Below are 14980 nucleotides of genomic sequence, written 5' to 3'. Positions count from 1 at the left end.
AAAGAAAAAAGAAAAAGAAAAAAAAAAAGACGGACCCAAAAAAAAAAAAAAAAAAAAATACATAGCAACTAAAAAAAATCTGAAAAAATCAATGTATAATCTTAATGTATTTTTTTTTTTTTATTGTGAAAAAAAAAAAAAAAAAAAAGAATGATTGAGAGTAGAAATAAACTATGGTACAAATGTAATATTATGAAGGGAAGAAAACATCTATAAAGGATCAAGAATAGATATCATGCTGAGTACAAAAACAGTTATTGTTATCAATAGTAGTTTTGAATACATCCACTGAGGTACCAGGAGGATAAGTTTGAAAGAAAAAGTGAGTACCTAACCTTGATGTCCGAGAAGTATTTGAAGTTGTAGAAGGAGAAATAGTCATATTGTTGTTATTATCATTGTTGTTATTATTGATATGAGTGGCAGATCTACAAAGTTTGTTTCGAAAGAATATGTTGTCATTTCTATCTTGGTCAGATTTGCGTTTTCTGTCATTGGTTTTACTTGTTGCACTGCTATTACACAGTGGTAAGGAAGGTGATAATACATTCGAGTCTCTATTGTTATTGTTGTTGTTGTTGTTGTTGTTGTTGTTGTTATGGCAGGTACAAGGATATTGGTCATAGTTCTGTGTAGTGTTGCTGTCAAAGATATCGAATTCTTGTCCTTTATAGATATCATAGTTGCTTTTTCCACAAGATCGTACACCATGACATTCAAAGTAGGACCGACTGTTACCATCTACCATAGGTGAAAACGTATCATATAAAATACTTTTTGTCGTCACAAAATGTTGTTCTTTTCGCCACATTTTAAACCAAAACTAAAAGAAAGAAAAGAAAGTAGAAAATTAACGGGAAAAAACAGAAAAAAAAAAAAAAAAGATAGAGACGGACATTCAAAAGTGAGGTATCACTGTTTGATCTTTATTGTGCGTTGATGGTAGAAATAAAAAAAGACTAACAATAACGACCATCAGTACTATACATATCTACCATCCTTAATTCATTATCTTTCACTAAAACGTATTGTCGTTGAGGTAATGGCGTTTCTATACTAGAGGAGCTGTTTATATAAAACACATATTCCTTGTAAGAAGGTTTAGAAATCATATTGTCTAGTATATAAAAGGAGAGAAAGAAAGAAATAGTCAACACATTGTGATGAAGTATAATTTTTCTATTATTTTAAATCTTACATTCATTTTTGTACAGATTGAATACCGCAGCCCTTTCGTCACCTTCTTTTATTCGAGTCCGTGGATTAACCACCAATCGTTCAACGAGATCATACTGTCTTGGGAACTATAAGAAACCAAAAAGGGAAAAAAAATAGGTATTAGTGATCAAAGCTAAAAAGACAAGCTCAAGAATATTTTTTTTTCTACCTTTCGAAGTAAAGATATTGAATTACATATAGAAGATTCTTCTTTTTTGATTTTGGAAATCAAACCATCGAACGTACACTTTCCATTCCTATGAAAAATAAAAGGTTAATATCGTTCTTTTCCTGCTTTCACTTACTTCAAGGCATCCCAAGGATAGTTCATCAGTGCAGTTGCCAATTCATTGAGACCCAAGGCCACAGGGCGGATATATTTCACAATAGGTTGACTAGCCAAAGTATCGTACATGATCAGACCCATAGTAGGAAGTAATCTAAAAACAGAATAAACATCAATAGAATATTAGACATAAGATATTTGTATTGAAGTAAAAATGACTTACAGTGAGAAAACATCATGTACCGATAAACTCTCCAAATAATGTAAAGCCTTTTCTCCTTCAGCAGTAAGATTAAATAATGATTTTTGACGTGAGACAGGTATTCTTCTTGAGCACTAGAAATCAATATACCGGTTAAAAACTAATTCCATTCAAAAAAAAAAAAAAAAAAAAAAAAAAAAAAAAAAAACCTCACCTTCCATAATTCTTGCCATATATTAGTAGGTTCTGACATTCTTGCGCTTAGACATCCAGGAGATTCAATCCAATCCTTGGGTGAATGCCATCTAACAAAGTCTTCCAATACAGCATATGGATTGGCCGCTTTGAATGCTTGCATATCTATATTATTTACATCAAAAAAAAAAAAAAATAAATAGAATAAATATACAGTTGAATATTACAACTTATATATATACCTGATAATAGTTGGGCAGATTGCAATTTCGCACGTAACTGAGTAGCATCATCCGAGGTACCTAGGCTTTCAAACACATCAGCTTGTTGTTGTATCATATCTTCTGTCATAAAACCTGGATTCTTCATCATCATAAAAAAAAAAGTCAAGATATATTATATTATTTCTTTTTCCTTTTTCTTAATATGACTTACCTGTGTGATTGGTACCCATAGAGGAGTATCAGTTTTCAAAAGTTTGATCGATTCATGTTGATAACTTCTTCCTTCAAATGCGTTAGGATCTTGTATTTCAGACTCCCTGTTGAGACCAGTAGACCAGTCTTCAATATCACCAAGATGACTAGGAACGTGTTGACAAGGATCTGATTCTGCACTTGCTGAATAATTCAATCGAACAAATGATTCTTGCATTGATGTTGGATGAGCCAATTCAGATACATCAGACAGAGAAGATCCACAAGAGGATGAGGATGAGGATGGTTGATTTTGTTTGACTGATGTTGATGGTGCATCAAGTACTGTTGCCTTTTCAATATCGTCTATTGAGTCAAAGAAGAGTTCGCTTTCACTCATGTCAGAATTCACATCAGATGTCATTTTGTCCTAAAAAAAATTCATATCAATTCTCTATTATTAACTCCCTTCTCATCTTCTTACTCGATCTTGAAAAACCATACCTTTGTTTCCGTGGATACATCATTGTCCCCATCTACCAGCTGCTCTAAAAAGTTGTTGAATCTATCCATTGTCCCAAGCTTTTTTTCATTCTTGCTATTGTTGTTAGAAGTCATCCTTGAATCATGAACCTTGTCGAATAGTGTTGATATCTTTTTGCCAGATGTTGGTACTGATGAGGAATCTTCTTCCATAGGTAAAGTTTTGATACTTTGATGAATACAACAGTTGATCATAGCAAGTTTTTGGTGTAACTAAATATTTTCGAATAGTCAAAAAATAGAGTTACCAAAAAAAAAAAAAAAAAAAAAAGAAAGAAAGAAAAAAAGAAAGAGAGGTATTATTAAATCATTGTATTTTCCAAATAATCCATTTGCTTTTTATTTTTCTACTTACAATGTTGTAATTCAGATCAATACCAAGAGTTCCATTATGTTGCGAGTCTTTTTTGAGGGTATCATCACTATCAGTCGATAATGATGGTCGATATAAGAAGGGATCTACGTGAGGTATAGGTATCAGATTTTCCCAGTGCCATCGAATTTGTCGAACAACTTCTATCCATAATATCCGTAGGAAACCCATAAATGAAGAAGAAGATGATGATGATGATGACGATGTTGAGGTACTATATCCTCCTTTGTTCATCTCCTGTAAAGCGTGTAGTTCAAATGTCACCATATTCCATAAAAACGATTGTTTAGGTACTGATGCTCCATACTTCAGTCGTAATCCAAGTGCACCAGATGTATATAGCGTAATATCAGAATTTGCATTACGTAATTTGATATGATCCGTATTGCTATCACTTTTTTTATTCTTGTTACCATCATCCATGTTGGTCCGGAATAATGCGTTGATGATTGTTTCCACTTGATCTGATTTGATGACAGTAATTTGATTTCCCTGTTGAGTGATGGAGCCAGTCCTGTTTTGACTCATTGCATGTAATAAATTCCGTACAAGTCCAGTTGAATTATCCCGTCCGACTGATTCACCATTTAAACTATTGTTATTATTGGAGTCATAAGGAGCCAAGTAATCACGATTGGAAGGGTCTTTGATCCATGAAGTAATCGCTTGATCCAGTAACGTTGATAAAAACGATCGTTGTTGTGTAGATGGCGCAAATTCGCGAGAAAGTTCCCAAAAATTAGCAGTAAGTGCATCCATATTGCTGTGTATCGCATCATCTGTATAATTGCCAGTTCCGTCATCTGCAAGAGGAAAAACAGCAGAAAGAGTCATTGTTCGTAATGGGTCATTGTAAGGTCCAAAAGGTAAGGGTGGTAATAGAACGCTGTCGGCTGAATTCAATGACCTAATAAATCCATCGTTCCAATCATCCATTTGAGTAGATTTTGTTTTCAATGATGCAAAAGTACTTTCATTGGCTTCATCATCATCGTCCCATTGTTTCCAGTTTTCGTTGTACCAATTTTTGAGACTATAAGTAAAAACGGCACCTTTGCATATTGAAAGCTTTTCCAAAGGTGAAATAGGAGGAAGACCTAAAATATAGACATATACAAAATTTGAAACAATAAGAATCAATAAGCTTTTTTTTTTTTTTTTTTTTACCATTATCAAATCGATTGGCATTCAGATTTTGTATAAAGAGATCTTGTAAACCAGCCATATGACAATGGAGAGGGAATGATATTACCGATGTATTGAAGCGTATTTCTAGATCCTTTTTGCCGTCATAATGTAGCATATATCCAGTGTAGTTGTTGTATCTTGCTTGACCAACAGATATAAAGACAGGGACAGGACACTGCACATTGTTGAAGGCAATCGAGCAGGCAGAGAGTAATAACTTGGCTTGATAGATATCGACAGAAACTTTGGAGGAAGCAAATAGTTTTGACTTGAGTGAATCAGATACAGGTGCTAGAATAAAAAACCGTCCTAGACCAGTCCAACGATGTAGGGGATGAAACGTTGTCCTTGTAGTTGTTTCACCGGAAGTGAGTGGATTATCAAAGGTATAATAATTATCTAAGAGGAAAGGTTGAGTACTTGAAGAGTCAATAGCTGCAGTATAAGGATGGCAATGATAGGTCAGTTTGTATGTTTCTTCTCCCACTGATATAGATTCATGTCGTGAATATTCCAAAGAAGTACTTGGCACAGCATCTATTGCCATCTTCAGGACTTCGTCTGAGAACACGCCATAAGAATTGTTTTTGATCCTCCAAGATAATAAGACTTCTTCAATAGCAGTTACTAACCTTTCAAAATTGGACACTGATGTATAGTCAACAAATTCAAATAATTCTTCACCGTAACTAGTGCTTTGTCTACGTTTGGAAGTCATAGATATAAAAGAGGAAAAGGAAGAAGCTTAAGTGGAAAAAAACGAACAAAAAAAAAAAAAAAAAAGAAAGGAAATCGGCTGCATTTTCATATTCCGAATATCGCCATTTAAGGATTTCGAAAGGGATCATCACTGGATGATGGCAACAAGCAAACTTCCTCCATCCTTCCATCGGTCAAATTCATCAACAGACAATGACAATAACAATATTGATAATATATTTCAAACCTTGATCTCTTCTCATCCTTGATCGGTTGAGGATGGATATATCATGCCTCTTTGTGCTGAAGGGAGTTGCAAGTTATAAAAAGAAAAATGAAAACAAACACCATGGAACAAGATTGGCCATTGACTTTTTTTTTTTTTTTTTTTTTTAGTTGAAATAAGAACCTCCCGCAGTTACAGAAAGAATATATTTTGTATATGTGAAAAAGCATATATTATATCATACAGTTATCTAGAATAAGAAGACTTGGTTGATCATTATTATGTCTTAGAAATCATGTTTATGATTAAAAAAACAAAGATTATATCTATCATCCACTATCAAATCATTCAGTATAAAATAAACAGTACTTTTTACCCATAAGTGACATGGAATAACAGATAAAAAAAGGAAAAAGGATATGCAGTTTGAATAAACTGTGAGGATCTCTCTTGATGATATGGTTCAAACCCAGAGTCAATCTGGGCCAAAAAGGGAATTGGCCAATAACTTTTTGACACTCCTTAAATCTTTTCCAATAATTTCCATTTTTTTTTTTTCTTTCTACTTCTTTCTCTTCTTTCTTATACCTACAACTCTTATATATAGAGACAGCCTTTTTTTTTTTTTTTTCTTTTGTAGAATGCTTCGATTTGCCTTTTGTGTTATAGGCATCTACGCATGCTTTTTAACATGGGGAGTTGTCCAAGAACGTGTCAGTACTACTCCATATGGCGATCATGGTTCACCGAAAAAATTCAAGTTCTTCATTGTTCTCAATCTTGTCCAATCTATGATTGCAGCCATGGTAGCGTTTTTATATGTCAAAGCAACGGGACGACAAATCAATTTGAAATCGACACCTAGAGGACTTTATATCAAGTATGCACAAGTAGCTTTTTTCAATTGTATTGGATCCCCCTTTGGCTATGCATCTCTCAAGCATATTGATTACCCTACCATGATCTTGGGCAAGTCCTGCAAGTTGGTACCCGTTATGTTCATGAATGTTCTTGTATATCGTCGTCGGTTCCCTCTATATAAATACTTTTGTGTTGGTCTGATCACGGCCGGTGTGTCCATGTTTATGCTTTATCATACAGTGGAAACCAAAAATAACAACAATAGCAATTCGATATGGGGACTCTTTTTATTGTGCACCAATCTAGCCATTGACGGTTTGACCAATGCAACTCAAGACCAAATCTTTCACAGCTATACCTCCATTGTAAGTGGTCAACATATGATGTTTTATATGAACGCCATTGGCTCCCTCTTCTCCGCCAGCTATCTCATCTTACATCCTTACAATAATGAATTACAACAAGCTATTGCGTTTTGTGCTACCCATCCTGCAGTTATCCGTGATATCTTACTCTTTGGATTATGTGGTGCCCTTGGTCAATGTTTCATCTTTTATACCCTACAACGCTATGGAAGTCTACGTCTTGTCACTGTTACCGTGACAAGGAAACTTTTCACTATGCTTATCAGTGTCTTTTGGTTTCATCATATTCTTAGTCTTGGTCAGTGGATTGGTGTTGCTCTTGTATTCTCAGGTACATTGTATATCAAAATAGGAAAAAAAAAAAAAGTCATTAAGATACTGAAATAGATGTTAATTCTCCATTTTATTTTATTTTTCAAACAGCTATTGGTTTTGAAGCATATATCAAGAAAATCAAGAATAGCTAAACATTAGGATCATCTCTTAAATAGTAGTGGATTATGTGTTGGTTGAATATTTATTATAGATTTATTAGATCAAGTGCTTTTTTTTTGGAAATAAAGTTTGAAAGTAGACAATTTTTTTTTATTACCAAAGTGTATTCATATACAAGAAAAGAAAAATGGAGTATATACAGATCTAAAAAGATGGGACATAGGGGGGGGGAATACAAATGATGATATAACAACAAAGCGAAGACAGGTGATATATATTATTATAACTAACAAGAAGTGCTTTTCATGCCAATTGTTGAAGTCGTCTTCGTTGTTTTGATCGAGGTGGTAGAATAGGTGCTTGAGGTAGAGTAGATAAAACTGAATGTAACCTAGCTAATTCCGAGTTGGGTGCTGTAGATGGTGGTGGAGATAGTGTTACTAATTCTTTATATTCATCATTATTGTTGTCGTCAGCAATGATGCTAGTATAATCTTCGTCATTCATGACTTCCCTTGTTCGTTTTTCCTTTTGTAATCCAGTGTCATGCAATACGGGTTCATCATCCATCACGATACTTGATTCATCATACAAATCCATCACTTGATTTGTTCCATCTGTAATAGCGTCTTCTACTCGTTTTTGTTCTTCCAATGTGTTCTGCATCTTCAACATCGTTTCATCTATATTTGTCACTGTCAAATCACTATTGTTGAACATTTGTTTCAAAATAACTACACCGACGTTAAATGCTTGAATGATCTGCATCAAAATAAATTAAAAAAAAAGGTACGTATTTAATTTAGACAAGTAAAGGGTATATAAAGGTTTGATTTTTTTTTTTTTTTTTTTTACCTGTTTATCATTATGAGAGGCTTCGATTTTCAACAAAAGAGTTTCCATAGTTTCCAAAGACTTTAATCGACGATTTAATATTTGTTCCACTAAATGTTTTTTCTTTAAAGTATAAAGAGCTTGAGGAGTTTGTTTCTTGCTTGAATATTGTGTTGACAATTTGATAAGTCTAAAATAGATAGATAAAAAAGAAATTCAATATAACCTATATCAAACCAGTTATCCTATTCATTTAAAACTTACTCTTCCATTTTGGTTTGTAAATCATCCACTTGATCATGTAGAGCCTTACACGTGGTTTTCAAACTAATGATCGCCTTGTCACTTTCATTGATTTCCGCCGGTGACAATATCATCCTTGTTGTCGTGGCTGAGGTAGTCATCATAGCACTAGTAGTAGTTGTTGTTGTTGTTGTAGGTACAGCCGAGTAGTAGACGTCACTATATTCAGGAAATTTGATCGCCACATGTAGTTGTCCATATCCTCGTATATTTGGTTCCACAGCAAGACCAAATTGTGAATTCATGTACCTGAGAAGTAACCAAAGATCATCATCTGTCAGCTTAGTGTCACGATAGGTCCCATATTTTGTCCGAAATTCTGTAAATGTCAGTACAGCGTCCACACTGCTGAAACGAGATCCATTCTGTTGATGTTGTTGCAATATAGATCGTGCAATGGTTTGTATACTTGACATGACTACAAATATATTTGTTGATGATGATAATGTCGAAGTTGCTGACCAAGGTAATAAAGACCATCGTGTTGGTGCCTTGATGACTGTGCTGTACATACGTCGTAACCAAGAAGTTGAAGTAAATGTTTTGGAAAATACTTCAATAGATATAATATCTTCAGTCTGTTTCAAGTCTTCCTAAAAAGAAATATATATATATATATATATATGCATAAATAAAAAAAAAATAAATAGTTTCTTTATATAAACTTACCAAAACATAAGACAATGCCAAAGGTTTTCCCAAATCAGGTCGACAAAATATATCATCAAGCTTTGAGATATCTAGAGCAAGATAATATTGTGAAGAACCCAAGTGACCTCTAAGGTTACAATCGAGAATGGTTGCCCGCCAAAACTCTAAATGAAGTTGTTTTGTATATTCGTCGTCACCATCGTTCTGCTCGTGTTCCTTTTTCGATCCATATAACCAATCTAACCTAGCAGAGTTGTTGATAAGTTCAGGATGTTGAGTTGACAGATAGGCATATAAAGGTGTAGAATCAGAAGAGTTCATGAAGTCAAATAGATAAAGTGAAAGAAAAAGAAAGGAAACAAATAAAAAAAAAAAAAAAGGTCAAAGGTTTAAAAAAAAAAAAAAAAAATCGGATATTCAATTCTTTATTTCTGCACAAAAGGGTATAAATTACACTGAATGAGCTGGAACTGGTGGAGGAGGGGGTAAAGAGGATGTTTTAGTATTAGGAAGAGGAGGAAGAGGAGGAAGAGGAGGAGCGGACACATTGATGGAGGAATCTCTAAGACTAGTTGCAACAGCAGTTACGGCATGTGGAGGGACGGGTGGAGGAGCATTGTTTCGTTTTTCAAATTCGGTTCGTAAGAATTCACGGACATTCTTTCCTGATCGCATACGTAGAATCCGCAAGATAACTTCACCACTTGGTAGGTCGATAGATGCTGCTGCTGTTGCCGCTACACTTTGTACCTTCTTTGGAGTTTTCTTTTTTCGTACGGTATTCTTAGAATGATAAACTGATTTGCTACGATCTGCCTTTCTACCACCACGTTGCTTGAGTTCTGCTTGATTGTTAACTGCTGCATGGTAGCTTTCCATGAGTTGTTCCGTTTCAAGATTGTACGCTACATTGATAGCCAGTAATGCATAATAATGTGAATTTTCTAATTTTTCCAGAGGGACCGCATCACCATCTTCACCACCATTGAACAATACTTTGAGGAGTTCCAACCATTTATACACAATATGGAATTCATAATCATCAAGAGGTTTCATATCAGAGAGATGTTCAGATAGAGGTGGAAGTAGAACACCTTCAAGAGCGATCAAAATTTCCTTCCAAATCTTTAATATAACCAGCTGCATATTCGTTTCCGAAAGATGATCGTTGAGAATCTTTAGATTGCGTTCCAAATAATCGAGTAATGGGTTGATAGCATCTTCACAGTCTTGCAAAGTAGGTTCCACTAGTTTGTTATTGGTGCGACTGAAAGATGAAAAGAAGCTTCGATCACGGCATAATAACTTGTCCAAGATTTTTCTTGATAGACAATGACGAATATAACGACCCATCTAATTTTTTTTTTTTTAAAAAAAAAAAAAAAAAAAAAAAAAAAAAAAGATCAATAAGAATATGTAATCATATTCCTTTTTTTTTTTTACCCTATCAACAATAAGTCCAGCTGCATCATTTTCAGCTCGTTTTAATGTTCGGAAAGCTTTACCAAACCAGAATTGAATATCATCCTTTTCACCTTCCATAGTAATACGTAGCATCAATTTTCCTTGAGGATGAAGATCCAAAACCATTTCATGTGATTGATAATCATCAAAGTATTCAGGAGACAACTTGAACCAAGCACCACCACATTCATCATGAGCAGTTAAAAGATCTTCATCATATACTACAGCAAGTACACTGACGGTTTCATTCCCAAGCCATAAATCAAATGTCTGATCCCAACGTGGATTCAACGTTTCGTAGACAGTCCTTGTTCGACATACTTGTTTTCCATCAATTTCAAGAATCACATAAGGGTCACTGAGTCCATTACTATCTTTTGCTTGTAAGTTTTCAGCACGTACTGCTTTGATGGAATAAAGAAAATTGATTTGATCTTCCTTTTCGATATTGACTCCACCATTTTCACGAAGATATTCCGCGATTTCATCCACATCCATGATTTGATATAATCGATCCAATCTTGACCTTGCAGCTTCAATGTCGTTGATTTTGACACATAACTAGAATGTATTCAAAAAAAAAGTAGTTAATATATTATTTCTTTAAATGTGTTATCAAAACTTACTTCGATTGTAAAGTCATCTGGTATACTATCAGGTCGCAGAGAAGATCGGTTTCCAGTAAGTTGTAATTTTGCCTTGTCCAAGAAAGAATGGGATCCAGGAGCATTGCGATCATGTATGGTGTGAGGATAAATGTCTTCCGTAATCATATCTTCTAAAGCATATGTATATTGAGTAAGAGCCACTCCAATTACCTTGGATAGCGCAGTCATGAATCGACATCTTTGATATTCGTTGGGCCACTGTAATTTTTGAACAAAGTCCACAGATTGATGGAATAGACTAAAGAGATCCACAATAGAAGATGAATGCATTGTGATATCATTCGTTGGCTTGAACTAGTAAAAGAATAACAAAAAAAAAAAATAGTTAGATTAATTCAATATCATCAAACAGTTGATTTCTTTATTGGTATTACCTCATCTTGTTTGATCGCATTTCCTACCCATTCAGGGGTTGCACCATCTGTTGTCTTGAGCCAACGTCGCACATGAGATAAAAACCAGGATTCCACCTTGAATAAAGCAGCCTTTTGCCTAAAAAAAAAAAAAATCAGAAAGGAAGGGGAAAGGTCAGGTTTAGTTCAACCGATAGAATAAATAATTGCCTATAATAACTTACTGAGGGCCATATTGATCATAAAGTCGTTTTAAACTAAGAACCTTGTGATATAGGTTAAAAGTGACTTCAATGGGAGCATCTTGAGCGGCAGGAAGATAAGCCCAGTTTTCCATTTCTAACGCAAAATAAGGCATTTGAATGGTCATAACAATACCCGGTATAGATAGTACACTAGAACAAAAAAAAAAAAAAAAGAAAAGAAGAAGAAAAGAAAGAATAAATAAAAAAGTTAGTCTATACTGAATCGATCAATATCAAACAACTTACCCTTTAATAGGAGATTTGAATTTCTTTGTAGCTAGAGATACTAATTCCTTGATTAACTTGTCAGCCAATGTAAGTAAATTGGTAAGATCATCTTCATCCTTGATACAAGCTTTTTCCAAACTTCTCCATCGCTCAACAGCAGCACCCTATATGAAAGCAAGTATGATATAATTATTTAGTGAAGAATATAATCACAACCTTTGTATATATATTTATTATTATTATTATTACCTCCACAGTTTCAACCAAGCTTTGAAATTGACCAAGAGGATTTGGATGAGTAGATAGATAAAAAGGATTCTCATATATTCTATCCAACATTGATACTAAATCTCGAATCCAATCAGGACTATGAAAAAAAAAAGAGAGAAAGAAAGAGAGAGAGAGAGTAAGATATTATTATTCATATTGATACATCTTTTCCCATAACAAATATACCTAATTTTCCAATATTCAGATAATCCATTGGCCAACTCTCGCATAAAAGTACGTTCCATTCCTTCATAAATCCAATTTAAACTTGCGCGATCCGTTAACGTCCAACTATTGATGTCATTTTCCTTCAGAGCTTTATCCAATGTACGAATTGCATCTCGAATATCATCCATGTTAAAGACTCCTTCGTCAAATCGTTTCTTGATAAGTTCCACATATAGTACAGTTCGAAAAGGTGCTGATAATCGCCATGTTCGCCAGCATTCCCGTAATAAATCATCAGATTGTTGCGATAACACACTAGTTTTTGCCCTTTCAGAATCAGGAATAATTTCAGTATCATAATCTATACACATATTCATGAGAAGTCGGAAGTATGCACGAGGATCACTAGGAATAAACGTAAATCCGGTCTATTAAAAAAAAAAAAAAAAAAAAAAAGGAATGATGTGAGATACGTAATTCTGATTGCATAAAGGAAATATAAGATCCTTTTTTTTTTTTTTTTTTTTTTTTTTTTTTTTTTTTTTTTTTTTTTTTTTTTTTTTTTTTTTTTACCATTGCCGATGATGGGTCATAAAGGGATGATCTATTTCCATTGATTGCATTGGTATCATGATCACCAGCATTCATAGACAAGTTTGGATCTAAAAGTGTCAATGTTTTCAATAATTCAGATAGTTGTTTCACTTCACGTTTTTGCCAAGCATCATAAGTTTGTCGATTAGGAAAATCATCAGATTTAGCAGGATAAGGTTGATTGGTATGGACATTGTTGATACATTTCTTCAAATCATGCATAAAGGCCTACAAAAAGAAAAAAGATGAATATACACATATGATAATTAATAATAAAATAATCTTACAGATTGAGTACAAATAGGTTGAAGTTCCCTAAGCTTTCTTCTATGTTCAATAGGGTCTACTTGAAATAAGGCTTGCACTGTTTTGATCATAGGAAAACTTTCAAAAGATTCAATGGAACCGTAAGCCAAAGAAGGAAGAGGAGAACCCGGACCAGATTGATTTCGTTTATCAGAAAGTTGTCGAGAAGTTTTTGTTGAACTACCAATAAATCCATTAAGTTTATCGATTAATTCAGGTGATGATGAAGAAGGAGCATCTTCTTGAACAGTTTGTTTGAGAATTTCAGCAAAGCGAGCCACATATCGAGTCAAATCATCACGCCAAGCAACCATATTTGGATTTTCTTTTTTGAATTCTGTTTCTGATGTTTTCAAAAAGACAATTACCAAGTCATTAATAGTACCAGAAGGTCGATAACGATGTTGTTGTACAGATTTTTGAACTTGAGCCACCACATTTAAAAACCTTTGTTCACGGTATTCTATTTTGCTGGAATCTTTTCCTTTCTTGATATCATCCAATCTTCTTAATAAGGCACGTACTACTTCCCTTGTCAATTTATCAGGTTTACTTTCATCACCAAAACGTTCTGTCAAACTACCAAGCATATCACTAACACCAAGATGGACAGAGCGACGATCCTTTTCTGATCGACTATTTTGTGAATTAGGTCGTAAATTACTAGTTTGTTCTAAACAAGCTCGAATAGCACAACGTAAAGCATAATCATAAACAGATATTGGGTTGATAGGACGTTGAGACTTTCGAATACCACCAACACTTCGTCTTAAAGTTGACCCACTGTTGATTTCCATATATATATATTTAACAAAAAGATGAGATTGATTTAATGTTGATAATTAAAAATAAGTTATTGATATAAAAATGGTGAAAATAAATAAATATAAATATATATATATAAAAAAAAGGGGGAGAAGAGTAAATGTCAAGATGAGAAAGTAATTAAAATAAAAAAAATAAAAAAAATAAAAATAAAAAAAAAAAGGAAGAAAGAACGGAGTTTAATAAATAATGTTTAGTCTTTTTGAAATGAAACTCAAAGGGGATTTTTTTTCTTTCTTTTCATTAAAGAAACAATGATAAAGTCTGTATTAATATTTAATAATCATGGTAAACCAAGACTTATCAAGTTTTATCAACAAATTGTAAGTTTTTTATTATTATTCATTATTATTCATCATTATTCATTATTATTCATTATTATTTAGGATATAGCAACACAACAAGCTTTGGTTCAAGAAATATATTCTTTGGTATCAAAACGACCTGATACTGCATGTAACTTTTTAGAAGGAAGTAAATTACTTGGTGGAAAAGATACTAGAGTCATCTATCGACATTATGCAACACTTTATTTTGTCTTTGTAGTAGATGAAAGTGAAAGTGAATTAGGAATTTTAGACTTGATTCAAGTAAAGTATATTTTATATATTTTATTTATTTACTATTATTAATTTATTCATTATTATTATTATTATTTTCTTTTCTTTTCTTTAGGTCTTTGTAGAAAGTTTAGATAGATGTTTTGAAAATGTGTGTGAATTGGATTTGGTAATGAAAAATCATTTTACAATAAGTTAAAAAAAAAAATAATAATAATAACCTTTTATATATGTATATAGATTTTTCATTTTGATGAAGTACATTATATTTTATCTGAAATTATTCAAGGTGGTATGGTATTGGAAACAAATATGAATGAAATTGTTGCTGCTATCAATGAAGTAAACAAAGCAAAAAAGAAATCTGGTGTATCCTCTTCTGGTAGTCTTAGTTTAAGAGCTACTGAAACTTTACGTAGTGGTTTTAGACATTGATCTTGTATATATATCTTTTGATTCAAACAAAATAAAAAAAAAATTGTATCATCATCATTATTTTTTTTT

The 14980-nt window shown here is 33.2% G+C and overlaps 6 protein-coding genes across 6 annotated transcripts; 2 read left to right on the top strand and 4 right to left on the bottom strand.

Moving 5' to 3' along the window:
* Positions 1-155: 155 nt before the first annotated feature.
* Positions 156-874, bottom strand: BX664DRAFT_324706 (uncharacterized protein). Its single transcript, XM_051543895.1, has one exon. It carries the CDS (start codon positions 809-811, stop codon positions 221-223), a length of 591 nt encoding a protein of 196 aa, XP_051402966.1. The 5' UTR covers positions 812-874; the 3' UTR covers positions 156-220.
* Positions 875-1519: 645 nt separating this feature from the next.
* Positions 1520-4458, bottom strand: BX664DRAFT_364009 (Rab3 GTPase-activating protein catalytic subunit-domain-containing protein; the record flags this gene model as incomplete). Its single annotated transcript, XM_051548402.1, has 8 exons — positions 1520-1658; positions 1728-1840; positions 1921-2066; positions 2144-2264; positions 2337-2517; positions 2802-3073; positions 3216-4330; positions 4401-4458. 8 exons carry the CDS (start codon positions 4456-4458, stop codon positions 1520-1522), a joined length of 2145 nt encoding a protein of 714 aa, XP_051402965.1.
* Positions 4459-5961: 1503 nt separating this feature from the next.
* BX664DRAFT_324702 (UAA transporter) lies at positions 5962-7172 on the top strand (the record flags this gene model as incomplete). The annotated part of the gene is made up of 2 exons (XM_051543894.1): positions 5962-6903; positions 6996-7172. Coding segments are annotated over exons 1-2 (956 nt in total), but the record flags the coding sequence as incomplete, so codon positions are not given.
* On the bottom strand, positions 7135-9140 carry BX664DRAFT_65195 (uncharacterized protein). Its single transcript, XM_051549672.1, has 4 exons — positions 8814-9140; positions 8106-8733; positions 7863-8031; positions 7135-7769 (listed from the first exon to the last, which is right to left on the bottom strand). Exons 2-4 carry the CDS (start codon positions 8654-8656, stop codon positions 7311-7313), a joined length of 1179 nt encoding a protein of 392 aa, XP_051402963.1. The 5' UTR covers positions 8657-8733; positions 8814-9140; the 3' UTR covers positions 7135-7310.
* A 63-nt stretch (positions 9141-9203) lies between these two features.
* On the bottom strand, positions 9204-14031 carry BX664DRAFT_291795 (uncharacterized protein). Its single transcript, XM_051541958.1, has 10 exons — positions 13073-14031; positions 12765-13013; positions 12210-12619; positions 12003-12120; positions 11772-11917; positions 11505-11675; positions 11302-11419; positions 10886-11221; positions 10239-10820; positions 9204-10148 (listed from the first exon to the last, which is right to left on the bottom strand). Exons 1-10 carry the CDS (start codon positions 13886-13888, stop codon positions 9246-9248), a joined length of 3849 nt encoding a protein of 1282 aa, XP_051402962.1. The 5' UTR covers positions 13889-14031; the 3' UTR covers positions 9204-9245.
* Positions 14032-14148: 117 nt separating this feature from the next.
* Positions 14149-14961, top strand: BX664DRAFT_274967 (AP complex, mu/sigma subunit). Its single transcript, XM_051541262.1, has 4 exons — positions 14149-14239; positions 14303-14506; positions 14592-14645; positions 14717-14961. Exons 1-4 carry the CDS (start codon positions 14171-14173, stop codon positions 14909-14911), a joined length of 522 nt encoding a protein of 173 aa, XP_051402961.1. The 5' UTR covers positions 14149-14170; the 3' UTR covers positions 14912-14961.
* The last annotated feature ends 19 nt before the right edge of the window (positions 14962-14980 follow it).

This window comes from Halteromyces radiatus (assembly GCF_025201355.1).
Source record: "Halteromyces radiatus strain CBS 162.75 chromosome Unknown BX664scaffold_2, whole genome shotgun sequence".
NCBI lineage: Eukaryota > Fungi > Mucoromycota > Mucoromycetes > Mucorales > Cunninghamellaceae > Halteromyces > Halteromyces radiatus.
Note: the sequence above shows the minus strand (reverse complement) of the source record. Positions and strands in the feature narration are given on the sequence as shown.

What these genes read in the sequence shown, in the direction of transcription:
- BX664DRAFT_65195 (XM_051549672.1), bottom strand. Translation starts at nt 8,656, where the DNA reads ATGTACAGCACAGTCATCAAGGCACCAACACGATGGTCTTTATTACCT. An exon ending in TTACAAACCAAAATGGAAGA is followed by an intron (nt 8,032 to 8,105) that starts GTAAGTTTTAAA and finishes TATCTATTTTAG; the next exon opens with ACTTATCAAATTGTCAACAC. An exon ending in CCTCTCATAATGATAAACAG is followed by an intron (nt 7,770 to 7,862) that starts GTAAAAAAAAAA and finishes ATTTTGATGCAG; the next exon opens with ATCATTCAAGCATTTAACGT.
- BX664DRAFT_291795 (XM_051541958.1), bottom strand. Translation starts at nt 13,888, where the DNA reads ATGGAAATCAACAGTGGGTCAACTTTAAGACGAAGTGTTGGTGGTATT. An exon ending in AACCTATTTGTACTCAATCT is followed by an intron (nt 13,014 to 13,072) that starts GTAAGATTATTT and finishes TTCTTTTTGTAG; the next exon opens with GCCTTTATGCATGATTTGAA. An exon ending in TATGATCAATATGGCCCTCA is followed by an intron (nt 11,420 to 11,504) that starts GTAAGTTATTAT and finishes TTTTTTTTTTAG; the next exon opens with GCAAAAGGCTGCTTTATTCA.
- BX664DRAFT_324706 (XM_051543895.1), bottom strand. Translation starts at nt 811, where the DNA reads ATGTGGCGAAAAGAACAACATTTTGTGACGACAAAAAGTATTTTATAT.
- BX664DRAFT_274967 (XM_051541262.1), top strand. Translation starts at nt 14,171, where the DNA reads ATGATAAAGTCTGTATTAATATTTAATAATCATGGTAAACCAAGACTT. An exon ending in TCAAGTTTTATCAACAAATT is followed by an intron (nt 14,240 to 14,302) that starts GTAAGTTTTTTA and finishes ATTATTATTTAG; the next exon opens with GATATAGCAACACAACAAGC. An exon ending in GAATTTTAGACTTGATTCAA is followed by an intron (nt 14,507 to 14,591) that starts GTAAAGTATATT and finishes TCTTTTCTTTAG; the next exon opens with GTCTTTGTAGAAAGTTTAGA.